Below are 27940 nucleotides of genomic sequence, written 5' to 3' on the forward strand. Positions count from 1 at the left end.
GAGTCTGCAGTCACACAGAGTTACTACAGACTTGGCGCTTTTAACAAACCTTATCTCAATATATCTCTTTTTCGTGGTTTAAAATTGTGTTTTATTCTTTGTTTCTTTTTCTTCTAGGATGGGTTTGTAGTAAGAATATTTGCGACCAGCACAGAACCTGTGTTACAGCAAGAACTACAGCTTAAACTGGCTCGGAAGTGTTTGCACGCCTGTGGCATTTCCTTATTTGATTTGGAGAGAGATTTGCACATTATAAGTATGTACAATAACCATGTTACTTGACCTTGTTAGTCATAAAATAATGCATGTAAATAGGGTTATATTGTAGAAGACCAAAGTATTCTAGAAGTGGTGTATTGGCTAGCCAGAAACAGTAGACTGGTAAGCGCTTGGCTCCAAAGGCTCATCATCAGGCAGGTTTGCAAATTGATGGATGACAAGAGCCCAGGCTTTAAAAAGATGGTACAAGACATTGATACATATGGTGGATGGGGTGACCTATCAGAAAGAGAAGTTAGGCTATGTACACGTAGGTCGGGTCCTCTGCGGGTTCTCCCGCAGCGGATTTGATAAATCTGCAGGGCAAAACCGCTGCGGTTATCCCTGCAGATTTATCGCGGTTTGTTTTGCTGTTTCCGCTGCGGGTTTACTCCTACTATTGATGCTGCATATGCAGCAATATGCAGCATCAATAGTAATGTTAAAAATAATTAAAAAAATGGTTTATACTCACCCTCTGATGTCCGGATCTCCTCGGCGCTGCACGCGGCGGTCTGGTTCCAAAGATGCTGTGCGAGAAGGACTTTAGTGACGTCAGTCATGTGACTGCGACGTCATCGCAGGCTCTGCTCGCACAGCAACCCTGCAACCGGACGGCCGCGTGCAGCGCTGAGAGGTGAGTATATAATTATTTTTTTATTTTATTTCTTTTTTTTTTTACACAAATATGGTTCCCAGGGCCTGGAGGGGAGTCTCCTCTCCTCCACCCCGGGTACCATCTGCACATGATCCGCTTACTTCCCGCATCGTGGGCACAGCCCCATGCGGGAAGTTAGCGGATCAATGCATTCCTATGTGTGCAGAATCGCAGCGATTCTGCACAAAGAAGTGACATGCTGCGGAATGTAAACCGCTGCTTTTCTGCGCGGTTTTTCCCGCAGCATGTGCACAGCGGATTGCTGTTTCCATAGGGTTTACATGTAAATGTAAACGCAATGGAAACTGCTGCGGACCCTCAGCTGCAGAAACGCTGCGGATCCGCGGTAAAACCCGCAAAGTGTGAACATGGCCTTAAAGTAATGACATTGATAAAGTGGTAGTAAAGGGAGTGACTTAAGACTTTCCTAGTCTTCATGGGGGGCTTATGACTCTTGTCTGACACTTGCCCCGACAGACGATAATGCAGCATGTGCCAGGGTTGCCATGATCTGCGTGTAGCTGGGGCTGCTTCATCCAAGCACTTTCCAATGCCTTATTATTTTGTGAAAGTGCTAAGTCTGGACAGGATAGTGAGGAAAGTGGAGCTAAAGATGATTGTAAATTCTTATTAAGCTGCTGGGGTATTTATGGCACAAAGATTTCTGTATGTGTGGTAAGTGGAGGGTCCTGAGTGGGGCGACAGTCCTTGACATAAAAAGAAAAAGGTTTTGGTCAGAGAGAGTAGAGGGGATTTAATAAAGGACCAGGTCCAATGTCTTCTTGTATTCATGTATAGGAGAGTTAGTAAGCTGTGGAAAGCAGAGAGAGGAGGTTAGAAAAAGAGGGTGAGTAGGAGATGCAGAGAGCCGATAAGCAATGGGGATGTTTAACCCCTTCATAACCCCAGCTTTTTTCAGTTTTGCGTTCTTGTTTTTCGCTTCCCTTCTTCCCAGAGCCATAACTTTTTTTTTTTTAATCTTTTCATCAATATGGCCATGTGAGGGCTTGTTTTTTGCGGGACAAGTGGTACTTGGCACCATTGGTTTTACCATGTTGTGTACTAGAAAACTGGAAACAAATTCCAAGTGCTGTGAAATTGCAAAAAAAGTGCAATCCCACACTTGTTTTTTGTTTGTCTTTTTTGCTAGGTTCACTAAATGCTAAGACTGGCCTGCATTATGATTCTCCAGGTCATTAAGAGTTTATAGACACCAAACATGTCTACCGTATTTTCCGGCTTATAAGACGACTGAGCGTACAAGTCGACCCCCAACTTTTGCATTTAAAATATAGAGTTTGGGATATACTCGCCGTATAAGTCAGGGGTCATCTTATACGCCAGGTGTCATCTTATACGGCGTTTGCGGAGCTCTGAGATTGCCGCATATGGTGCAGGGAGCGGTCCCGGATGGTTCCCAGGGTCTGCAGGAGAGGAGACTCTCCTTCAGGCCCTGGGTAAAATATTCATGTAAACAAAAAGTATTTAAATAAAAAATAGGGATATACTTACCTTCTGATGGTCCCCGGAGTTCCTCCCGGCTCTCAGCGGTGCACATGGCGGCTTCCGTTCCCAGGGATGCATTGCGCGAAGGACCTTTGTGACATCACGGTCAGGCAGGTGAGAAGGTGTATATAAATGATTGGCTCCGCCATGAAGCGCCGATCGCCTGTACTTGGTTTGGACAGTCGTTCTGTGCTGACCGACCCTTTAATGATGTAGGTCCCCAGGGACTAGCTGATCGTGGTGGTTCCTGGGACAATCATTATTGGTGTTAAACTCCCTAAAGTATCTCACTGTTTAGGCTTACAGTGGCATATATCAGCCATTAGCTTCCATTGTGGGGGGAAAAAAATATACTGTCTGTATGGAAAAATGACTGTCCCAGATGATGCATGAAAGAAATAACTCTGGTAATATTCCAGACGTATACATTAAACCTGTGGAAAATAAGTTGTCGGTAGAGTCTTTGATGTGTTGTCACGTAGAGGCTGCCTTTTGCACATTCTCATTTGGTAATTAGTTTTTTCCAATTCACTCCTTCACTAAATGAATATTTGTCTTCCTAGGTACTGGCTATGATGAAGAATTGGCTGTTCTTGGAGCAGGAAGAGAGTTTGCACTAATGAAAACATCTAGTGGAAAGGTAGATCAGCATTGTATGAGGTTGTGTAAAACTAGAGCTCCAAAAAGTTTGGTTTCCCTGTTTACTGGATTACAGGATTAAGATGTACCTCTTCCTTGAGAGTGATAAATAATCTTTTCTTACCACTATGTTGTAATAACATACTGATCAGAGATGAATGCTAAAGGTCATGTAAAATAAATCACAGCAGGCAACGTAATGTATTACAAAGCAGATCATCTTGCTATAAATGGAGTGTCTTAGGTTTAATAGGGATCTGGACTCACAGCCCCATTCAGCGGTTTCTTTCTTATACTTTGCCACTGTTCTGTATCGCCTTATATGTAAAAAAAAAAACAGAAATCATATCCTCGTTATCAGATATTACTAAATATTTATTTTAAAGGAATCTGCAGCATGATGTAGGTGCTGAGAACCTCGTTCCAATGATGTCCCTTACTAGATTGCGGTTTCTGTGTTTTATCAGCAGGAGATTATCAGTACAGGACTAGCTGTCTCGTGCCCCCTAGTTAACTGCTCTGTGTAACGTGGCCCCCACTACTTATTTTCTGACACTGTGCACAGAAAGCGGCCTATCAGTGGTGTGGGCGGAGCTATACAGGGCTCAGCATTTTGAGCACTGCTAGACATACAGCAGAGAACATTAGGATTGTATCTGAATCCAGTAACCTGCGTTACACATTGCTGGATTTAGGCTCTCTGCCTACATCATGTTGCTCTTAGGTTATATAGTAAAAATCTGGTGAAAATTTCCCTTTTAAATGAACAGAACTCATTTTCTCATGATATGTGTTTTCAGGTGTATTACACAGGTAAATATCAGAGCCTTGGAATCAAGCAAGGTGGCCCCTCAACTGGCAAATGGGTGGAGCTGCCCATAACAAAATCTCCAAAGATTGTGCAGTTCTCCGTCGGCCATGATGGATCCCATGCCTTACTCACTGCTGAAGACGGGAGTGTGTTTTTCACAGGAACAGCCAGTAAAGGAGAGGATGGTGAATCAAGTCAGTATTTCCTACTAGTAGAATTGATGCCTGTACAGAAAGGTGAAGATCATTAAGTACTACAATATGTTTTGCTTATCCTTTCCATTTGACAGCAAAGAGCAGAAGACAGTCAAAACCATACAAGCCAAAAAAGATGATCAAAATGGAAGGGAAGTTTGTTCTTACCACAGCGTGCAATAACGGGAGCAGTTCTGTCATCACAAAGGACGGGGAACTGTACATGTTTGGAAAAGATGCCATCTATTCTGACAACTCAAGTAAGCGATGAAAATACAATGTGATTATCCTGCAGGCTGGCTGTGTTTCCTCTTTGCCGTTCACATTCAGAATAATGACCTAATGTAGGTTGGTTCCCCTTTTTAGACGTTGGACTTTTTAGCAGGTGGCTTGTAATAAACGTTTTAAACTGAAAAATAAAGTTAAAAATGGCAGTATATACAATAAATAAGCTACAATGAACTACAACATTGCCATACGTCTTTATCATTCAGGACTGGGTGGCATTATGTGGCTTTTGGACATCCTTTAAAGGAATCTCATCCGGTTTTTGCTTCCTCATCTGAGAGTAGCAGAACGTAGGAAAAGAGACCCTGATTCCTTACTTAGTTTACTGGGTGCAGCAGTAAGAAAGGTTTTAGATGTAGCAGAGCTTAGAAAGCTGGCCCTGCTCACACACCGCAGCTTTTTGTGTACATTGTCTATTGACAGTTAAGCTGGTGGGGGCAGAGCTGGACCAGAATTCACGTGGGCACCAGTCCAGGAGTGATAATCTCCTGATGATGCTAAAACACTCATTGTAGTGAAACAGCAAACAACCTGATAAGTGATACATCGCTGATTTCCGTGTCCCAGACCCTACTTCATCCTGACCTCAGATTACATAGAAAAAGCCTGCTGACAGATTCCCTTTAATATCTGCCACATAAGTTCACAGTGCTTGTTTGTAGCATTAGTCGCAATGATGTTCTGGTTGCTGGCTCTTGTAGTCTAATGTATTTAATAGCACTTTATACTGTCATAATGGTGTGTGATTCCGAGTCTGAGCGTAGGCCCCCCTGCATCTTTGCTGTGGCTTTTGATGCACAGATTCCAGTCCTAGTCAAGTGAAGCCGCCTCATTCATGTGAATGGAACAGATTCGTATGAAGTGTAAATCAAGAGCCAAAGCAAAAATATCTGCCATTGCATGTCAAGTTAAAGTGCTAAAAGTGAACCAGCTTTGTGGTTCCTTGGTTTATCAGAAGCAAATGCTAGCGGCTTTTTCACACAGCAGTCATATTATGAAAATTTTAAGAAAATCTGCTAATTCGAGTATAAATCTGGCATTGACTTACAATATGTAAGAAAAACCACGTATAATTTGTATATTGCGTTTTACATGGTTTTATGTCAAATCCCAAATGTGAACTCTAAATGCTCTGCATCCAAAATATACGACTATATACACTTTTGTTTTTGCTTAATGTGTGTGTATGTATATATGTGTGTGTGTGTGTATATATATATATATATATATATATATATATATATATATATATATATATATATATATATATATATATATATATATATATATAATTTTTTTTTTTTTTTTTTTCCGGGTTAAATTGCATTGTAAATGAATCTTTGTCTTACAGATTTGGTTACTGACCTGAAGGGACACTTTGTTACTCAGGTGGCTATGGGCAAAGCCCACACTTGTGTTTTAACTAAGAAAGGTGAAGTGTGGACCTTTGGAGTGAATAATAAAGGACAATGTGGAAGAGACACTGGAGCTTTAAGTCAAGGTGGAAAAGGTAAAATTATTAAGGAAAAGTAAGCAAAATGAAAATACAACACTATAAAGTGTGTTCTAGAGTAAGGGTTAGTTCACATAGGGCGTTTTTGCTGCTTTTTACAGTACCAGCAAAGCCTATGAGACTTCAGAAATCTCATGCGCACTCATTGGTTTTGTGTGATCAGTATTTTGTGCTTTGCTGCGTTTTTTTGACATAGGGCATGTCACTTCTTTCCGCATTTTTCCAGTGTTTCTTCAGCGGTTTCCACCCATTGACTTGAATGGATGGTGCAAAAATGCTGCAAATACGCAAGGTTGACTTTTCTTGCAGGGTATTTGCTGCAGAAAAGTCAAGGACAGCTGGATGTGACGTCACACTCGGCATTGCTACATCTAGATGGCGTTCATGCAGCCTGTCATCCAGCAGAACGGACTCGATCCCCATTCACTTGAATGGGGGTCCGACAATACAGAGTTTGACACGCTGTCATATGCATGACAGCGCAGCAAACACCGCTTCTGATCGGCGGGGAAATCATCCCTGCCGGTCAGAGCCACGGTTCCCACGCTGTCAAAAGACAGCGGAGAGCGCTCAGCTGTGATTGGAGGTGTAAACTCGCCTCTGATCACTGGTGTCAGCTGATGGGACTACTGCTCCCATCATCTGACACCTACAGCCGCTAATTACTGTGAGAGGAGCGGATGATAGGAGTTCTCATCTGCCATTCCTGCGCTATAGATAAATAATTTAAAAAAGAAAAACCCAGCGAGGGTTCCCCGGTAATTTTGATAACCAGCCAGACAAAACTCACAGCTGGGGGCTGCAACCCCTAGCTGTCAGCTTCAGCAGGGCTAGATATCAAGAATAGAGGGGTCCTCACGCTTTCAATAAAAAAAAAAAATTAAAATCTTGGGGTCCCCCCCCATTTTTCACAACCAGCCTTGCTAAAGCTCACAGCTGGGTATGGTATTCTCAGGTGTTCTAAGGTGACATTAAGCCGGCTTAGTAATGGAGAGGCGTCAATAAGACACCTATCCGTTACTAATCCCATAGTAATTAAAGGGTTAAATACACACACACACACACACACACACACACACACACACACACACACACACACACACACACACACACACACACACACACAGTCTTTTAATGAAATAAAACACCACACAGTTTTACCATTTTATTATTCTGCCATTCCAAAGCGAAGCCATGGATCTTCTGTAATAAAAATAAAATATAAACGCAAAAGTATGCTCCCTGATCCATTGTAGTCCGATATAACGAGTGTCCCACGCAGAATCTGGGGGAGATGAAGCTTATAACTGGGAGCACTGCTAATGCGACAGCTCCCGGCTGTAAACTACTGGGGAATGAATGAGACGGAGCTGGCGCAGGCTCAGTAACTAGCGGTGACATCACCGAGCCTGCGCTCCCTTACAGATTGACCGGAGGTAACCTCTGCACCGTGGGAAAATGCCAGGGAAGAGGATAACGCAGGTAATGTTTCTATCTATTCTATCAATTTATTCATTCTATCTATTCATTCTATGTATTCTAGCAATCTGTCTATTCCGTCTGTCTATTCCGTCTGTCGATCTATCTACAGGAAGTTTTTTTTTTCTGTGTACACTCAACTTTATAGGCATGCACAAAGAAAAAAAAAAACAGCATGAAAAAAACACACCAAAAACACCGCAAAAAACGTTTTTGGCGCAGCTTTTTTCCTGCCAAGATGATCAGGTTTTGCTGCAGAATAAAATGCAGCAAAAGCTCCCTGTGTGAACTTGCCCTTAATCTGCTTTTTTTATAGACTTGATTTAGTGTTTGCCCACGTGTTAAAGGGAATTTGTCCGTATGATTTCACACCCCAAACTATTTATGTATACATGTAGATCTTTCAACACGGAGCCCAGTAATACCTTTACATGGCCAGTTTGTTTCTTTGTTACTCAGCGTATGAATTGATATGCATATTGCTTTGGTAGATCTGAGGCCTCCATCACTCCAGCTCTGCTCCCCACCAAGCGCCGCGTCCTCCCGTTGGACTGACAGCTCCTTTGCCTGGAGTCACACAGCATAGAGGTTGTCAGTTAAGGAAGAAGCTGCAGGGCTGGGCGGGAAATAGAGCTGGAGTGACAGAGGCTTCAGATCTACAAATCGTTCCTTAGCCTTATTTGCATATAAATTGAAACTCTGATTTCTCTGCAATGGAGGAGCAGACTGGCCGTGTAAAGGGGTCTCTGGACTTGTCCTTATAAGAGATACATTCACATCTAAATCTAGTTTGGGGGTGAAATCCTGCTGACATATTCCCTATAGGCTCTAAAATCAAATTATGATTTCCAGCTTCACTGGCTGAACCAGCTCTAAGAGTGAACATTGAAAATCTGCTATGAGGGGAACATAAAAGAGCACAAGTACTCAGCAAAATACTTTATCTAGGAGTAGGTCTCTATCCTTTATTGTTATGTCTTCTAGGGTTTGGTGTAGAAAATATGGCAACTGCCATGGATGAAGACCTTGAGGAAGAGCTGGATGAAAAAGATGAGAAATCTGTAATGTGTCCTCCTCGGATGCACAAGTGGAAGCTGGAGCATTGCATGGTTTGCACCGTGTGTGGAGACTGCACAGGATATGGTGCCAGCTGTGTCAGCAGCGGGCGGCCAGATCGGGTCCCAGGCGGGTATGTGAGCATTTCTCTGTGTAACTAGCTGGCAGACGTTAGGATGCAATGATTTCCTTACTAAGTGGGCTCCTTGGATTCTGCTTCATTATGTAGGGTTTGTGGCTGTGGCTCCGGCGAGTCGGGCTGTGCCGTGTGTGGATGCTGCAAGGCTTGTGCCAGAGAGTTGGATGGCCATGATGCACGGCAGAGAGGAATCCTAGATGCTGTGAAGGAGATGATTCCTCTGGATCTCCTTCTAGGTAAAGGTGTGACATTTACATTTCTTATTCATTATTATTTGTATTTTTTAAATAATCTTGCATAATGTTAAGTTGCTGGACATTCTATACATCAAGTTCCTTGTCCCATTTTCTGCCCCGGATCCATGAGTGTTCTGTATTAATGCATTTAGTAATGGATATGGTCCTTTCTTGGCCATCACCTGACCACTTGGTATGCTTCCCAGATGCCCGCTCTCTGTCCTTCTCCAGCACAGCTCCTCTGTCTCCAGTTCTGGGCGCTGTAGATACTTGCTACTTTCCTACACTTTGTGCCATTGGTAGCTGTACCCCTCTGCAGTCTTTGGGGGTTATCGTCAGTGCTTCTGAAAGCAGATGAGTAGCAGGCGCTGTGTACGGTTTACCCTGCACCTGCAATATTGGCAAAGCTGCACATGCACCATTTTTTATGCCCCTCTGCCATGTACTTGTTTTATTACATGGGAGTTTCCTTACCTTGGAGACACCCTGTATAACCGGTTGGCAGATATGATGCTGTAGAACTTTAGACCCCATCTGTGGAGGAAGGGGGAAACCTGATAGGATATGTCACCAACATGGAGGCGATTGTGAAAGCAGCCATCTTGGGTTCCTCTTCACTCTTTCAAATGCGAATGTGTGTGACACCAGACAATGGTGGTGTTAATGTAATGTTCAAACTTCCTGCCGCTACTTAAGAGAACCTGAATGGTAGAACAATAAAATGGCGCTACATATATGATTCTTCGATCTTGAATTGTTTCAGCTGTGCCTGTGGCAGGTGTTAACATCGATGAACACCTTCAGTTACGACAAGACGACAAAAGACAGAGGGTTAACCGGAGACATAGAATCGATGAAGGAAGAGGTATAAATGCTCGGAAATGTAGTATAATGAGAAAACTGCAGAGCAATGCAAAGTGAGAGATTTGTCATTTTTATCTTTAATTTACTCATCCCAGAAAGATGATTTTTTTTTTCTTTGTAAATATGTGCAGAGTTTCTTTTGCATTACATTTTATTTTATTTTATTCTTTTTTAGGAAATAATAAACCAAATGGAAATTTAGGTATGGCGATATTCCTGAAAACTGGTAATAATTGCGGAGTGTTTGCATTGAGCTTAGCAGTTCGCTGTATGTACTACTTTAAGCAATTGATTAATATTTGTACTTCAGTATTTAGGGCTTAATACCACAACAGAAGGATACTTTTATACTAAAATTGCAAATCTTGTAACTTACGCCATTAAAACGAACCTGACAGGACAGTTTATGCTCCAAAAGTGCCCAAATAACCTTTCTTAATCCTTTTTTTTTTTTTTTTGCTTGTACTGCTTGTAAAAATCATGAAGGTTGTGCTGCTCGCCTGAAGAGTCAATGCTGGCCCTTTCCTGAACGAACCCTTTCTGGCTTAATTGGCTCCCTGCATGCTGGGATAAATCATTACATGCCAACATCAGTGGCTTTGTGCGTAGACAGATCCCGTGACGGTACCCCTCTCTCCACTGCGTGCTTGTTTGCCAGATGCCATCAGAGCTGAATTGTTAAAATGAATTCTGGCCTGTGAGATGTTAATCAAAGCACTAACTGGTTTGTAGGATCCCACCCCCTGACTCTTTAGGTATGCAGCCCCGCCTCTGTGACTCTTTACTTTTAGTTTCCATGCAGTGTATCACTCCTAGGGTGTCCACTCCTACACACTAATGTGGGGTGTATGGACCACAGGTCTCCCAGCTATATGAATGCTGCTGAAAAGTCCAGCACAGTCTTAATTTCTTTGTGAGAACAGGGCTCTATGCTCTATGGACGTGTGTACAGCGAGAATGAATTTCTAAAGTGAGTAGGTGGGATAAACCATGTGACCATGGTATCATTTATACATTGATTTTGTAGTAGAATCTATATTTTCCATTCTATTTTCTTAATATCTCTTGTTTGAGTTCGGTAAAGGACTATGCTGTAACGGACATGAATAATATGCATTAGTGGATGTATGTGACTTTTTTTTTTTTAGTATTTTCTGCATTTCTCAGTATACATTTTTTAAAAATGACTCAAAGGTTTGTAATTAATATACAGTCTGTGGTGCGGCCCAATGCTCAGATACCAGAATTAAATTCCGAATAGTGAGTGTAAAGATCTAACCTTTCAAAAGAAATGTGCTCTTTACTGACATGTAATAGACCAGTTTAAAGGGTTAACTCAGTAACATTTCAGCTCATTAATCTAGCTAAAATTGACATCACAAAAATAAAGCTGTGCCGGTCAGTGTTAATGTTGACAGGCAGGATGTGTGGATGGAGTTAGTTTACTGGTAAATATTAACTCTTGGTAGTGTCCATTTAGGAATTACCTGAGACAAAAGTATGGATAGCTCCGGTCTTATTACATTTGGGGTGCTGCAAGGGGCCTTTCAATGACGCCTCTTATGAGGCAGGCCAGTGGCTTCTCCTTAGGCCACGTTCACATGCTCAGTATTTGGTCAGTATTTCACAACAGTATTTGTAAGCCAAAACCAGGAGTGGGGGATAAATGCAGAAGGTGGGAACGTGTTTCTGTTATACTTTTCCTCTGATTGCTCCACTCCTGGTTATGACTTGCATATATGATGTAAAATACTGACCCACATACTGTTAGCGTGAACGTGGCCTTAGTCTGAGTTATATACTTATGAGGCTTATGAGTTTGGATCAGTTGCCTGCCAGCCAGTCTGGACATGAGGGTTTGTGCTTGGACGGTGAAAGTCGGATGTGTGAAACAGGCCTAAAGATGTACTGTAATTGGACCTCCATAACATGGGTCCGGAATGGAGCTGTACAGTAAATGCTAAGGAAAATGTAACTGAATAATTAGCATGGAAAAAAATGCAATGTCCTACACCACAATACATGGACAAGTTCTGGTGGAGGGACCTTATTCATGTCTTGTTTATTTTTTGTTCTCTAAACCGTAGCTGTGGCATTAACCATAGTGGACCTATATTGGTGCATATATACAGACTCTTTCTGTAATTGATGTGCTTCTGGACTGGGTGTCTATAGCTTACTCATTTTTCTCTCTCCCCTCCATATCCTATTTATCTGGTCTATGTCCTCGATCGTTCATTGTCGTGCTTCTTCCTCCTATTATATCTACTTGCTTTCTTTTCTAATTAGATAGTACAAATCTTGGTAACTCGTTAGTGCAACCTGTTCTCTCTGCCCTGCATTCCTTAGTGATCAATTGTCTATAAATTCCATATACAGATGCTTCTCAAAAAATTTGAATATCATCAAAAAGTTAATTTATTTCAGTTCTTCAATGCAAAAAGTGAAATTCGTATATTATTTAGTCATTGCTAACAGAGTTATCTATTTCAAGTGTTTATTTCTGTTAATGTTGATGATTATGGCTTATAGCCAATGAAAACCCAAAAGTCGTTATCTTAGTAAATTAGAATACTTTATAACACCAGCTTGAAATAATGATGTTAAAATCCGAAATGTTGGCCTACTGAAATGTATGTTCAGTAAATGCACTCAATACTTGGTCGGGGCTCCTTTTGCATCAGTTACTGCATCAATGCGGCGTGGCATGGAGGCGATCAGCCTGTGGCACGGCTGATTAACTTTTTGATGATACTCTAATTTAGTGTACCTGTATATTTATATTGAGAGAGACTGGAAATACATTTTGTATCAGTTGCTGTCATGTCCTTTTAAGTTATATTCTTGCTTTAAATTTTATTTATTACAAAAATAATTTAAATGCATGTAGTTTTTGGTTAAAAAAAAATAAAAAAAAATGGATTGAAATTAATAAAAAATATATACCGTATAAAGGGGGGAAAAAAAAATCAAATCACCTAATGAAGTCCATTGCAAAGTGGCTATCAAACCCCTAGCTTTCTCCAGGCTTTCTTATTGTTGTCACATCTGTGCTTGGGTCTCGATTTAGGTGTTTTCTCCATGTTTACTTTTCATTTGTAGAAGAATGTTTGTGCAGCTCGGAAGTTGTCTAAACGTTTTTGCAACTTATGGTGTGTTCACCAGTACGGGCAGAGCAGGGACGGGGACTGGCTGAGCTGGACCATAAAATTCATGACCAGTTATGCTGGAAATGTACTCCAGTTGCAAATGGGAGTGAAGTACGTCACTTGTAACATGTGCCAAATTCATTAAATGGCGTGCTTATTAATTGGGTGCATCTTACTCCAGCAGTCCCATTTATTAAGACTGGCATGCATAACATCAGTCTTAAAGGGGTTGCACACTACTTGGACAACCCCTTCTTAATCACCATAGATACCTCTAGTAAAATATCAGCTATACTCTCCACCAGTGCCTGCTCCGTTCCAATGATATCAGTGCTTGCTCTCCCAGGACTTGCATGACATTGGCTGCAGGGCTCACGTGACAATCAGCAGCCACTTCACACTCTCTTCCTTCGGATAAAACTGACACCTGGAAAAAGACCTGCTGCTCTGACTTCCTCCAGTGACAGCCAATGGTAGAGAGATTGAAGAGGCCACTGATTGGCTGCAGGGCTCACGTGACAATGTCATGCAAGTTCTGAGAGATCAGCTGCTGACATCGCTGGAATGACACCAGCCTCAGAGAGGAGTATAGCTGGTATTTTACATTGGGGAGATATTGTGACTCAGAATGGGGCGTCTGAGTAGTGAACAACCCCTTTAGTGAATTGGGACCTTGGTGTCTATGTAATTCTGTCTGCAGAGGGGGCGAGTGCTCACTTTAAAGGTGAGAATATGAATTGTGTCTTCTAAGTAGTAGATTCTGGCACAGCAGTAAGAGAGGAGTGCTGGATATACAGAAGATACTCGCCTTTCTTGAAATTTTGCTGGCTTCTCTAGATAGTAGCGTGATGCCAGACTATAGGAGAACACAGTTAGCTGCGTTCACACAGTGCTTTTGTTTTGCTTTTTACTATGATTGTGGTAGAGCTGCAGTGTAAGCGCAGCGCTGCTTTGCTCGGGACCATGCTGCTGTGCCGTCCTCTTGGCAGGAAACATCAGGCACGCTGCGGCAGACAGGATCCATACTCCAATACATATGGTGCACGACAATAAGAAAAGCCTGCAGAAAGCTAGGGATTTGGGGAGCACTTTGGTTATATTTTTGAACAAGCAACAAGATGAGTTGGCTAATGAAGTCAATACAAACTTTAATAACTTTCGATGCTGTGGACACTAAATAAAAAATAGTTGTTTTAAGCTGGATGCACATTATTGACTTGCCTGAATATCCTAGGATAAGCGCTAATGTAGTCACAAGTAATGGTTATGTAGCTGTTAATGTAGTGCATTATTCCATGGAGTATTTTACTGTCATTGCTTTCCATTTTAATTTATTTTTCATTTGTTTCAGTTTTGTTCGTTTTCCCATGCATGTGCAAAATGCCTTTCCTCAGGCCCCTTTGTATTTCCTGTAGGCCCTGTATATCCTAATTTTTTGAACCACCGAGAGCAGGCTCTAGCCAGACTAAGAGCTCTACCAGCACAACTAAAGCATAAGCGGGACAAGAAAAAAGGTATTTAGTCTTCCTTTCGCACTGGAGAGGAAAATGGAAAACCCCAGTCCTTTCTTGAACTCACTCACTTATTCTTGCACCTTGATCTTTCCACTGGGGTGAATGTCTCACCAATGGCTTACTTGGATCTTCTCAGGTCGTATTATTTACAGCAGATATGATGCGTGTCCCTCCTCCTAAAGTCGTGTGTTCGTATCTACGTTTTCCTTTCCCGTCAGAAGGTTCCTGGCTGGTTAGACTTGCGAAGCTGAGCTCTTTGGTCGCTCTAATATTGGGTGTGGTTCCTTTTTTGTATAACCTTTACATTAATGATGTGATGCGTTAAAGGGGTTGTCCACTACTTTCAATTATCCCCCCAATGTATCCCCCGGGGCCCCTGATGAATTGTGTAAATACCTTGCGTTGCCTTTTTCCCCTGTGAGCGGCGCTATGCTGGTGGCTGAGTCCGGGTCACGTGACCCCCAGGCTGCAGCCACCGCTAATTTCCGCTGACGTCACGTCAATTTCCAGACTCTGGAAATTGACGTGACGTCAGTAACAGGCGTGTCCCAGCCGCACAGTCAGCAGTCACTCAAGAGTGACTGGGCTGTGGGCGGGACTGTGCTGTGCTGGAGGCGGGCGGGCTTTGCTGGGGGCGGGCGGGGCTGTGCACTGCAGGTGTCGTGCTGGGATCTGCTTGCTGAGATGTGCTGCGGCGGCGGCTGATCCCGTGGCTGCGGCCGGTGCCGCGGCGGCGGCTGGTGCGGCGGCGGCCGGTGCCCTGGCGGCGGCCGCTGGTGCGTCGACGGCCGGCCCCGCCGCGGCAGCTGCGGCCGGTGCTGAAGGTGGCTGTGCGGTGGTGGTGGCGGCGGCGGCGTTGTCTCTGTGTGCAGGCATGTCCGATGGGACTACAAGTCCCATCGGGCTCTGCCTGCTACAGTGACAGTGAGTGACACATTAGCCAATGATGGGACAGTAGTAGTCCCATCATCCGGCTAATGTGTTGAATGTAAAAAAAAAAAAAAAAAGAAAAAAAAACCACATATACAGTACATACATACATAGAACACATACAGGACATGCGCCATGCGACGACATGCGCCATGCGACGACATGCGCCATGCGACGACATGCGCCATGCGACGACATGCGCCATGCGACGACATGCGCCATGCGACGACATGCGCCATGCGACGACATGCGCCATGCGACGACATGCGCCATGCGACGACATGCGCCATGCGACGCCATGCGACGACATGCGCCATGCGACGACATGCTGCATGCGACGACATGCGCCATGCGACGACATGCGCCATGCGACGACATGCGCATACAGTACATACATACAGTACAGACATACAGTACAGACATACAGACATACAGTACAGACATACAGACATACAGTACATACATACAGACATACAGTACATACATACAGACATACAGTACATACATACAGACATTACATACATATAGACATACAGTACATAAAACATAGAGTACATACTCACCATCACTTGTCACTTTGATCCCCGAAGCCATTGTCATCTGTAAAAAATATTAAAATAATAAACAAACACTATACTCCCTGATCCGCAGAAATCCAATTAAAACGAGTGTCCCACGACGATCTCCCGTGGAGAGCAGGAGCATCAGCTGACGCAACCACTCACCAGGGGCACCAGGAACACAATGAGGGGAGGAAGGTATCCTTCCACAATGTATTCCCCACAATGTATTCCTACGCCCCTGTGAGAAAATAGTCCCTAGTCTCACTTTATGGCATGCTGTATGAGAAAGTTCCCACACAGCTTTTTGCCATAAAGTGAGACCAGTGAACTTTAGTAACCTCAGTGATACACTGCAGGAGCCATTGCCTCCTGTCAGTGTGTCACTGAGGGTCCTATAGAGCGGTGACATCAACCCTAACCGTAAACGTGACAGAAATACGTGGCACTGAAATACGTGGCACTGAAATACGTGGCACTGAAATACGTGGCACTGAAATACGTGGCACTGAAATACGTGGCACTGAAATACGTGGCACTGAAATACGTGGCACTGAAATACGTGGCACTGAAATACGTGGCACTGAAATATCGTGGCACTATGACTGTCAGAAAATGTTCATTAAACGGTTAGGGGTGAGGTTAGGGGTGGGGTTAGGGTTTGGATCCCTTTATCACCCTGTTGGTGGTGGGTGGTGTTTCAGTGTTTTTTTCTCTAGTCACCTTCCACGACGGCATATGGAGGTTGTCTCTTTGCCCTAATGGGGAACAGGAAACACAGAGGTTAAAAGGACCTCCCACTTGCCAGTGTCTTTCCTGTTCCCCATGGGACAGGGAGAGGTTTCTTCATGTGCTGTAGTGGCCGGTGGCTACGGTACCTTTGCAGGCGCTGCCTGTCTAGCCGGGCAGCAGATGGTCGCCTTAGGCCTCCTCCTTGTGCTGCTCCCGTCGTCCTGCTTGCAGGTCCTCGGGACCCCTTCCCGGCCTTCCCGCGCCCCCACGAGGGCAAAGCAGGCCTGGGTTCCCTGACCGGGCTCCTCCTGGAGCTGCCCAGCATCCTCCTCCTCCATGCTGTCGGCTCGGCGTTCCGGAAGTGACGTCGGCGGCTCGCGCGCGTCACTTCCGGTTTCTTCATACACTAAGAAGCCGGTACTTCCGGGTTTCGCCGGCCGGCGTGTCGGACCTCACAGCTCCCTCACCTGGATCCTGGAGGGGGAGGGGGATTAATCGCTGGAGCAGGTGCTAGGACGGCGTCCATAAAAGCCTGCTGAACCACCACTGAGGTAAGGCTATCTCCTTCAGTATGGATGGTTCTTCATGCCCCGTATCTGCGGAGCCCAGCGCCACCCCTGCCTCTGTAAGTGTTGCAGGGATGGGATCCGGGAGGAGTGTAGCAGGGGTTAGAAGTCCTCACCCCTCTCTCCCTTTATATATTTCAGGGAGAAAAACCTGCCCCTAAAGGTGCCAATAGGAAGAAGTGCCCTGTCTGTTCCATTAAATGCCCGCCTAACTGGGATAAAAAACTCTGTCAGCCATGTACTGACAGAATAATAAGAGCTGAGCAGCCATCTCTGTTGGATGAGATTCGCTCATTAGTAAAACAGGAGGTGCAATCTTCTCTGGCAGCTTGTACACCTCCACCCCCACCTCCGCCACAGCATCATTCCCCGGCTAAGAAGAGGAAGATTCATATTGTGGAATCCGACTCTGATTCGGACCTCTCTCATGCCTCATCTGTTGGCTGGGAGGATCCAGTATCGCCTAAAGCTGAGGTCAGGAAGTACCTTTTTTCCTCAGACTATATTGAGGATCTAGTCTCTGCCGTCCGTAATACCATGGGACTAGAAGAGGAACCTGTACCGCAGTCCATACAGGATCAGATGTTCGGTGGGCTTTCATCGGAAAAGAGAGTGGGCTTCCCAGTTCATGCCAATATTATCAGTATGATTAATCAGGAATGGGAACTACCTGAGAGGCGTCTCAGTACCCCTTCAGAGTTGAAGCACAGATTTCTACTTGAGGATGACCTTAAATTAGATATTCCCAAGGTCGATGTGCAGGTGGCTAGAGTCGCCAAGAGAACTGCACTCCCCTTTGAGGATTCTTCTCAATTGAAGGATCCCATGGATAGGAAAATCGAAAGTCTCCTCAGAAAATCATGGGAAACTTCTGCATCTGTCCTTAAGGCTAACGTCGCCTCCACCTGTGTGGCAAGAGCCCTCTCCTGCTGGCTTGAGAAATTAGAGAATCACATATCTCAAGGTACCTCAAGAGGCGAGATATTGGATTCCCTACCCATTTTGCATAAAGCTACAGGGTTTTTGGCGGACGCTTCTCTGGAATCTGTAAGAGTCGCCGCCAGATCCCTGGTACTTTCCAACTATGCCAGAAGAGCCCTCTGGCTTAAGCTATGGAGTGGGGATATCACTTCTAAATCTAAACTCTGCACCATACCCTTTAAAGGAGACTACGTCTTTGGTCCTGCCCTAGACGATATTCTCGATAAAGCCACCGACAAAAAGAAAGCACTCCCTGAGCAAAAACAGCCTAGGAAACGGTTTTTTCGTGGCCCACAACCTCAGCCCTCTCAAGCAAGAGGCAAAGGAAAAACCGGCAGGTGGAGCTATGCAAAGGGTAGGGGAAAGAATATTTTTGTCCCGCAACAGCAGCAGCAGCAACAGTCCCAGCAGGACAAACAATGACTCCGACCCGGTGGGGGGAAGACTCTCGAAATATGTGGATCAGTGGGAGGATATCACCAGCTCCCACTGGGTTCTCAATGTCATCAAGGAGGGCCTGTTAATAGAGTTAATTTCTCCCCCACCTCAGGGTCTAAAAGTCACTTCCCTTCCATCATCAAGGGATCGCAGCCTATTGTCCTTAGGTCTCAGGGACCTTATCAGATCAAATGTAATTTCCCCAGTCCCACAATCAGAGTGGGGAAAGGGACACTACTCCCGACTCTTCCTGGTCCCCAAACCTTCGGGAGACGTCCGGATTATTATAAACTTAAAGGGTCTGAATCAGCACGTGAAATATCGCAAGTTCAAGATGGAGTCTGTAAGATCTGCGATTCCCCTGATAGAACATCACTCCTTTATGGCTACCATCGATCTCAAGGATGCGTATTTCCACATCCCTATTCACCCGAGACACAAAAAAAATATCTCAGGTTTGCGATACAGGGGAGTCATCGGGTGGAGCACTATCAGTTTGGAGTCCTTCCCTTCGGCATTTCATCAGCACCGAGGGTGTTCTCCAAGGTGATGGCAGAAGTAGTGTCATTCATCCGGAAACAGGGTGTTTGTATAGTGCCCTATCTGGACGATCTTCTGATAGTTGCTTCCACCGAGGTAACCCTGATAACCCATGTCTCTACCACCTTAGAGATTCTGAGATCCCTAGGTTGGATTCCGAACCTACAAAAATCTCAGCTTCAACCTGCAAAAACCAGGAGATTTCTGGGCGTAATGCTGGACTCAGCAAGACAAATGTCCTTCCTTCCAGACGATCACAGACTTCCCTTACTAACAAAAATCAGGAAGTTCAAAGAGATGAGGTCCCCTACTCTGCGAGAGGGAATGTCGCTGTTGGGCTCCATGACAGCCTGCATACAGTCGGTGGCTTGGGCTCAAGCTCACTCAAGGACTCTCCAAGCCCACATTCTAGACAATTGGGATGGTCGACCTGGCACTCTTACCAAGAGGATCCACACTCCGGGCAGAGTGAAAGCCTCTTTAACGTGGTGGATGAAGCCCAGGAACCTTCTGAAAGGAGTATGCTGGATTCAGTCCCCTCTAACCACCATCAAAACAGATGCCAGCAAGAGGGGCTGGGGAGCCATAGTAGACCATGTCCCCTATCAGGGCCAGTGGAGCCAGTCGATTTCCGAGAAATCATCAAACTTCAGGGAGCTCAAAGCTGTGGAAGAGACCCTACTAGCGGCAAGTCATCAGATTTCGGGTCAACATGTACAGATATACTCGAACAACATGACCACGGTGGCCCATATCAGGCACCAGGGCAGTACAAGAACCCTCAGTCTAAAAAAGATCTCCGCTCGAATCTTTTCTTGGGCCGAAAAACACCTACTATCCCTGACGGCAATCCACCTCAAGGGCACTACAAATATTCAGGCAGACTACCCAAGTCGCCAGGAAATCCATCCTGGCGAGTGGAGCCTGGATCCCCAAACATTCAACATGCTGGTACACAGATGGGGTCATCCAGACGTCGACCTCTTTGCCTCTCACCAGAACGCAAAAGTCGAAACCTTTTTTTCCTTGAACCCAAGAGGCAATCCCAGAGGGTTAGATGCTTTAACCCAAGGTTGGCCGTTTCATCTAGCTTATGCTTTTCCGCCAATCCCAATCCTTGCCAAGGTTCTACGGAAGATACGCCTAGAAAGGACTCCAACTATCCTGATAGCTCCATTGTGGCCCAAAAGGAGTTGGTTCAACCTAATTATCCATCTACAAGTGGATGGACCAGTAATGTTGCCGATAAAGCACGATCTTCTTTCTCAGGGTCCCATTCTCCACCCAGACCCTCAGAAGTGGAACTTGGCGGCGTGGTTGCTGAAACCCAGGTTTTAAGAGCTAAAGGACTATCAATCTCTGTCATAGCTACTCTTCAAAAATCGAGAAAACCGGTAACCAACGCCATCTACAACAAAATCTGGAAAAAGTTTTCTTCATTCTGTCTGCCTAACCTTCCAGACCCTCTCAAGCCTAATATACCCATCATATTGGACTTTTTACAGAAAGGCTTGGAAATAGGTCTTAGGCCCAGTACCCTCAAGGTCCAGGTCTCTGCACTTAGCTCGGTCTTTGATCAAGATTTAGCGAGTCATCGCTGGATTAAGAGGTTTATGACATCAGCCACTAGAATGAATCCTAGAAAACAGGTCATAGTCCCCCCATGGGACCTCAATATAGTTCTCCAAGGTCTGACAGGTCCACCCTTTGAACCACTGTCTTCTTGTTCTCCACAAAACTTAGCATATAAAGCTGTGTTTTTGGTAGCCATTACTTCAGCCAGAAGGATTGGTGAATTACAGGCCTTGTCTACACGAGAACCTTATCTTCTGGTAAGAGATGATTCAATTGTGCTTCGTCTTGATCCGTCCGTTCTCCCGAAGGTTATCTCTGACTTTCATCGCTCTCAAGAGATTTTTTCTACCAACCTTTTGCCACAAACCAGCAAACTTGGAAGAAAGGAGATTCAACACCTTGGATGTCCGGCGCATTCTTTTACAGTACTTGGACCTGACCCGTTCGTTTAGAATTGATCATAACCTATTTATCCATCTCTCAGGACAAAACAAAGGTAAAAAAGTAGCCAAAAGTACCATCGCTACATGGATCAAGAAAGCTATAACGGAAGCCTACCTCGCTCAAAACAAATTGCCTCCAGTAGGAATCAAAGCCCATTCAACCAGATCTACATCGGTTTCCTGGGCAGAAAGAGCAGGCGCATCTCCGGAGCAGATTTGCAGGGCAGCAACGTGGTCTTCACTCCATACCTTCTCTAAACATTACAGACTAGATGTATTGTCCAATAAGGACTTAGCCTTCGGCCGTAAAGTACTCCAGGCCGTTGTCCCTCCCTAGTGCCAAATTAGTTGGTATTCCTCCATATGCCGTCGTGGAAGGTGACTAGAGAAAATAGAATTATTCTTACCGTTAATTCAGTTTCTAGGAACCTTCCACGACGGCACTAATTTCCCACCCGATATATATTCCTTGATTAGTTCTGGGATTCTAAAGGTAAACCAGTGCAATGGTCTCAGTTGTAAGTCACTGGCAAGTGGGAGGTGGGAGGTCCTTTTAACCTCTGTGTTTCCTGTTCCCCATTAGGGCAAAGAGACAACCTCCATATGCCGTCGTGGAAGGTTCCTAGAAACGGAATTAACGGTAAGAATAATTCTATTTTCTGTTTTTTTTCTATAAAAACGCTTGCGTTTTTAACGCAAACAAACGCATGTGCTTAAAAACGCATGCGTTTACATAGACAGCAATGCATTTTTTTCCGCAAATAAACGCATGCGTTTTCTTGCGGCAAAAAAAGGCCGCTAAAAATTACTACAGGTTGTATTTTTGCAAATGAACGCGCGCGTACAAAAACGCATGCGTTGCCGAAAACACGTCAAAACGCATGCGAAAAAACGCATGCGTATTTAATGTTAAGTATAGGGAAAAAACGCATGCGTTTTTTAGCGCTAAAACGCAGCGTCCAAAAACGCAAGTGTGAAACCAGCCTCAGTGCCGGAATTGGCGCATCTTACAGATGCGCCATTTCTGGGGTGGCTGCGGACTGGTATTTGTAGCAGGGGGGGGACCAATATCCATGGCCCCTCTCTAGGCTATGAATATCAGCCCGCAGCTGTCTGCATAGCCTTTCTGGCTATAAAATATAGGGGGACCCCACGTCATTTTTTTGGGGGGGTCCCCCTTTTTTAATAGCCAGTAAAGGCTACGCAGACAGCTGCGGGCTGATATTCATAGCAGGCTACAAATATTGGCCCCCGGCTGTCGGCTTTCCCCCTCTTGCGCAGAAAATTGCGCGGGAGCCCAAGCCGTTTTTTTTCAGTTTTTTATTAAATTAAACGCTCATTAAGGCCTGTTTCACACTTGCGTCGGCACGGGTCCATCGCTATGCGTTGGGCCGACGTACCGACGCACGTTGTGAAATTTGTGCACGTCGTGGGCAGCGGATGCAGTTTTTCAACGCATCCGCTGCCCATTCTGAAGTCCGGGTAGGAGGGGGCGGAGTTTTGGCCGCGCATGCGCGGTAGAAAATGTCAGACGCGACGGATGTGCCAACGGTCCGCCAAAACACGACGCACCCGTTGCACGATGGACGCGACGTGTGGCCATCCGTCGTGATCCTTCACTAATACAAGTCTATGGGTAAAAAACACATCCTGCGAGCACATTTGCAGGATCCCTTTTTTTTTTCCCAAAAAGACGGATTGCGAAAAACGCAAGTGTGAAAGTAGCCTTATAGAAACATCGGCCTTTCTATTATATATCTATGGATATATCTATCTATAGATACATTTATCTATAGATATATCTATAGATACATAGATGTATCTATCCATATATTTGGGTGCTTTCACACATCAGGTTTTTGCCGTGAGGCACAATCCGGCGAGTTTTGAAAAAACGGATCCATTTTTTTCCGTCGGATCAGTTTTTTTCTCATAGTTTCATCCGTTTTTTGCCGGATCCGGCAAAAAAGCTGTTTCCGCCGGATGGAAAACACATACAGAGGAACGTTTTTTCTGTCCGGCGAAAAAACGCACAGCGACGGATCCGGCAAAAAAACGTATGAAACTGAGCTGTGAAATGATGAATCCGGCCTTGGAATCCGTTTTTTCATGCATGTTTCCATTCAAATCATGCACATTTTCCGTTTATTTACTTATTTCCAAAAATGGCATTAAAACCGCGCATAAACTGCACCAAAAAAGCATCAAAACTGCACCAAAAAAGCATCAAAACTGCACCAAAACTGCAACAAAAACTGCATCAAAACCTGTAGCAGTTTTGCAGTTTTGGTGCGGTTTTGATACAGTTTTGGTGCAGTTTTGATGCAGTTCTTGGTGTGGTTTTGGTGCGGCTTTTTCCGCAGCATGTGCACAACAAGTCTGCGCCTCCCATAGACTTACATTGGTTGTACACTACACTGCGGATTTGATGCAATTCAGTGCAGCAAAAAACGCTGCGGATCTGCAATCAGATCCGCAACGGGTGCACACAGCCTTAGCATTTAGTGAACCTAGCAAAAAGCCAAGCAAAAAACAAGTGTGGGATTGCACTTTTTTGCCATTTCATTGCACTTTGAATTTTTTTCACATTTTCTGCTACACGACATGGTAAAACCAATGGTGTCGTTCAAAAGTAGAACTTGTCCCGCAAAAGATCACATGGCCATATTGACGGAAAAATTATGGCTCTGGAAAGAAGGGGAGCGATAAACGAAAACAAAAAAGCTCCAGGGGTGAAGGGGTTTAGAAACATGGATATGGACATATCTGTGGAAATAGACATAGATATTTAGATATATCTGTATCTATCTATCTATCTATCTATCTATCTATCTATCTATCTATCTATCTATCTATCTATCTATCTATCTATGTGTAATGGAGTGCGGGTTGGACAAATGTAAAAGAGGAGGTTGGACAGAAATGACATCACAAATCTTTCTGAAGCTAGAGGGGGGAGAGGAGGGAGTGGTTGGGGTGTGTTTTGGAGTGGGTGTGCCAGGTGCAGAGTTACAGGCGAGTGCAATGCATCATGGAACTTGTAGTATTAGAGCACAGTAACTCAGGAGAAAGGAAGTTGTCGATTAACCCCATGAGAGCTGAATCCAGCACTAAAGATATGCTGCTACAGCATGATAAAAGGTAATATTGCTAAAATAAACACAGTAGATGTTTTCAGTGGCACATAATAGCAAGATTTATGAAAAAAAAAAAAAAAAAGGTTATAGTAGTGGACAACTTCTTTAATGATCTCATAAACTATAGTTAGAATAGCGCTGTCTAATGGTCTTAGAGGTTGTACCACGAACAAAAGCACATTTTGACCAATAGATCTGGCAATATTAGTGTGTATGTAGCCGTGTGATAAGAGGCATCCAATTGTATAACTTCTTAATATTCCAAGATCTATAAGGTATGTCCATACATGCTGGATGTGCTGGCGCATTTAACAAAAAGAATAAAAAAAAAGTATCAAAAGTGAATGATTGGTTTCTAGACTTGGATTTCTCCAGAAAATGTTTCTGTAATGCTGCAGTCATCTGCCATGTATCCTATGGTATACACTTGTGGTTACTCAGTCTGTTACTGTTACTGCTGATAAACCTTCATACGCATTTTACTATAAAGTTGGCCCAATAATCCGATATTTTCGGGAGCGACTGACAATTTAATCTGTATGAGGACCTCACGACTCTTCCCCGACAGATGATTTCGGGGGCGATAGTGGTCTGCCACATTGGGTTTCCAACGTCTGGCCTTTTTATCCTCCAGGAGATAAGCTGCTGCCAGAGGAGCCTGGCAGTGGCTTTCTCATAGAGGGCACAGGAGTACTTTGCTGAGCTTGAGCATCCCTCTGTATGGGGGATTCAAGGAAGAGAGCTGTCAGTTGAATAATCAGCCGACTGATGGGTATCTAATGTGTATGGAGGGTAAAAACAGTGTGCGTGGACGTGTCCCTCTAACTACAGGATGCCCACACCCAGTTGTCAATATTATTCATGCATATCTAAGAGAAAGAACAGAGGAATAGCACAACACACAAGAAGGGCAATTCCAAATTATTTATATAGGCAAGATAGGCATTTACTAAAACAGAGGGGTCCGGAATCCTTTCCTAATATTAGATAAATTCAGTGGTGGAGTACGTCTTAGGCTACTTTCACATTAGCGTTTTTTTTTTGCATACGTTGCAATGCGTCGTTTTGGTGAAAAAACGCATTCTGCAAAGTCGTCTGCAGGATGCGTTTTTTCCCCATAGACTAACATTAGCGACGCATTGCGACGTATTGACACGCGTCGCAACCATCGTGCGATGGTTGCGTCGTGTGGTGGCGGACCGCCGGCCGCAAAAAAGTTACATGTAACGTTTTTTTGTGCCGACGATCCACCATTTCCGACCGCGCATGCGCGGCCGGAACTCCGCCCGCGCCTCCCCGCACCTCACAATGGGGCAGCGGATGCGTGGAAAAACAGCATCCGCTGCCCCCGTTGTGCGGCGCTTGCACAGTATGCGTTGGTACGTCGGGCCGACGCAGCGCGACGGCCCCCTACCGATGCTAGTGTGAAAGTAGCCTTACTGTTTGGTCTTTTGTATCATAGCTGATGTGGGGCAAGGAACAAGTATGATAAAGACCTATCTATGGCAAAGAGGATGTTATATGGTTTAGTACAGCCAAAGCATAGAGTGTGTGACAGGTGTCCGCCGCAGGTGTGACAACACCTTGTTCTTCCTTACCCTGGAGCGTAAGACAGCGATTCCCTTCTATGCATATAGCTCAGTCATTTATTACCGCCCATTTGTTCTCCACACACCAATCCTCCCATTGTCTGCAATAGAAGCATGCTGGGTTATAGCTGATACAACAGAGATGCAGTTACATCTGACTTACATTGGCCTTTACTACCATGCTATGAATTGTTTTTCCATGGTTAGGAAGCATGATTTGTGGGAAAGGACAGCGTCTGGATGAGAATTTCTAGTGGGGTCTTGTACTAAGGAGAATGACTAACTACATACTATTGCCATAGCAACAGCAGAAAGTCATTTTTCTCAAGCTTTCATTCTCTGCACTGATAGTGAAGGAAATCATTGCTACTAGCGATGAGTGAGTGTGCTCGTTACTCGAGTTTTCCGAGCATGTTCTTCGAGTATTTTGTGCATGCTCGGAGATTATGTTTGTGTCCCCGCAGCTCCATAATTTGCGGCTGCTAGACAACCTGAACACATGCACGGATTGCCTGTTTGTTAGGGAATCCCCACATGTATTCAGACTGTCTAGCAGCTGCAAATCATGCAGCTGCGGGGACTCAAAATACATCTCTCAGCACGCCCAAGATACTCCGAGACCATCCGAGCATGGTCGGAAATCTCGAGTAACGAGCACACTTGCTCATCACTAATTGCTACCTCTCCCACTATCCAGGGGATTAGCGTACAGTCCGTGCTCACTGCCAGTGTCCAGGGCCAGGGAAATAGCGTACAGTCCGTGCTCACTACCAGTATCCAGGGTCAGGGGAGTAGGGTACAGTCCGTGCTCACTACCAGTATCCAGGGCCAGGGGAATAGCGTACAGTCCGTGCTCACTACCAGTATCCAGGGCCAGGGGAATAGCGTACAGTCCGTGCTCACTACCAGTATCCAGGGCCAGGGAAATAGCGTACAGTCCGTGCTCACTACCAGTATCCAGGGCCAGGGGAATAGCATATAGTCCGTGCTCACTACCAGTATCCAGGGCCAGGGGAATAGCGTACAGTCCGTGCTCACTACCAGTATCCAGGGTCAGGGGAGTAGGGTACAGTCCGTGCTGACTACCATTATCCAGGGCCAGGGGAATAGCGTACAGTCCGTGCTCACTACCAGTATCCAGGGCCAGGGAAATAGCGTACAGTCCGTGCTCACTACCAGTATCCAGGGTCAGGGGAGTAGGGTACAGTCCGTGCTGACTACCATTATCCAGGCCCAGGGGAATAGCGTACAGTCCATGCTGATTGCCATTATCCAGGGCCAGGGGAATAGCGTACAGTCCGTGCTCACTGCCACTATCCAGCGCCAAGGAAATAGCGTACAGTCCGTGCTCACTACCATTATCGAGGCCCAGGGGAATAGCGTACAGTCTGTGCTCACTACCAGTATCCAGGGCCAGGGGAATAGTGTACAGTCCGTGCTTATTACCAGTATCCAGGGCCAGGGGAATAGTGTACTGTGTGTGCTCACTACCAGTATTCAGGGCCAGGGGAATAGCGTACAGTCCGTGCTCACTACCAGTATCCAAGGCCAGGGAAATAGCGTACAGTCCGTGCTCACTACCAGTATCCAGGGCCAGGGGAATAGCATATAGTCCGTGCTCACTACCAGTATCCAGGGCCAGGGGAATAGCATATAGTCCGTGCTCACTACCAGTATCCAGGGCCAGGGGAATAGCGTACAGTCCGTGCTCACTACCAATATCCAGGGCCAGGGGAATAGCGTACAGTCCGTGCTCACTACCAGTATCCAGGGCCAGGGGAATAGCGTACAGTCCGTGCTCACTACCAGTATCCAAGGCCAGGGAAATAGCGTACAGTCCGTGCTCACTACCAGTATCCAGGGCCAGGGGAATAGCATATAGTCCGTGCTCACTACCAGTATCCAGGGCCAGGGGAATAGCGTACAGTCCGTGCTCACTACCAGTATCCAGGGCCAGGGGAATAGCGTACAGTCCGTGCTCACTACCAGTATCCAGGGCCAGGGAAATAGGGTACAGTCCGTGCTCACTACCAGTATCCAGGGCCAGGGGAATAGCGTACAGTCCGTGCTCACTACCAGTATTCAGGACCAGGGGAATAGCGTACAGTCCGTGCTCACTACCAGTATCCAGGGCCAGGGGAATAG

At 45.1% G+C, this 27940-nt stretch overlaps 1 protein-coding gene across 16 annotated transcripts in view; it reads left to right on the forward strand.

The window, feature by feature from the left end:
• MYCBP2 (MYC binding protein 2) overlaps positions 1-27940 on the forward strand; it is a 339194-nt gene that overhangs the window by 101214 nt on the left and 210040 nt on the right. For 10 of the 16 annotated variants that reach the window (XR_013223966.1, XM_077297204.1, XM_077297206.1 and 7 more), the window contains exons 10-19: positions 118-256; positions 2986-3062; positions 3862-4066; positions 4162-4326; positions 5706-5864; positions 8331-8535; positions 8632-8783; positions 9541-9642; positions 9817-9867; positions 14206-14304. Coding sequence is in view for 15 of the 16 variants with exons in the window: in XM_077297204.1 (XP_077153319.1) it covers positions 118-256; positions 2986-3062; positions 3862-4066; positions 4162-4326; positions 5706-5864; positions 8331-8535; positions 8632-8783; positions 9541-9642; positions 9817-9867; positions 14206-14304 (1354 nt within the window). In the remaining variant the exon portion in view is untranslated. The remainder of the gene's footprint in view (positions 1-117; positions 257-2985; positions 3063-3861; positions 4067-4161; positions 4327-5705; positions 5865-8330; positions 8536-8631; positions 8784-9540; positions 9643-9816; positions 9868-14205; positions 14305-27940) is intronic. The other 6 variants (XM_077297205.1, XM_077297219.1, XM_077297207.1 and 3 more) reach the window with 5 other exon arrangements.

Source organism: Ranitomeya variabilis, chromosome 3 (assembly GCF_051348905.1).
Source record: "Ranitomeya variabilis isolate aRanVar5 chromosome 3, aRanVar5.hap1, whole genome shotgun sequence".
Lineage (NCBI taxonomy): Eukaryota > Metazoa > Chordata > Amphibia > Anura > Dendrobatidae > Ranitomeya > Ranitomeya variabilis.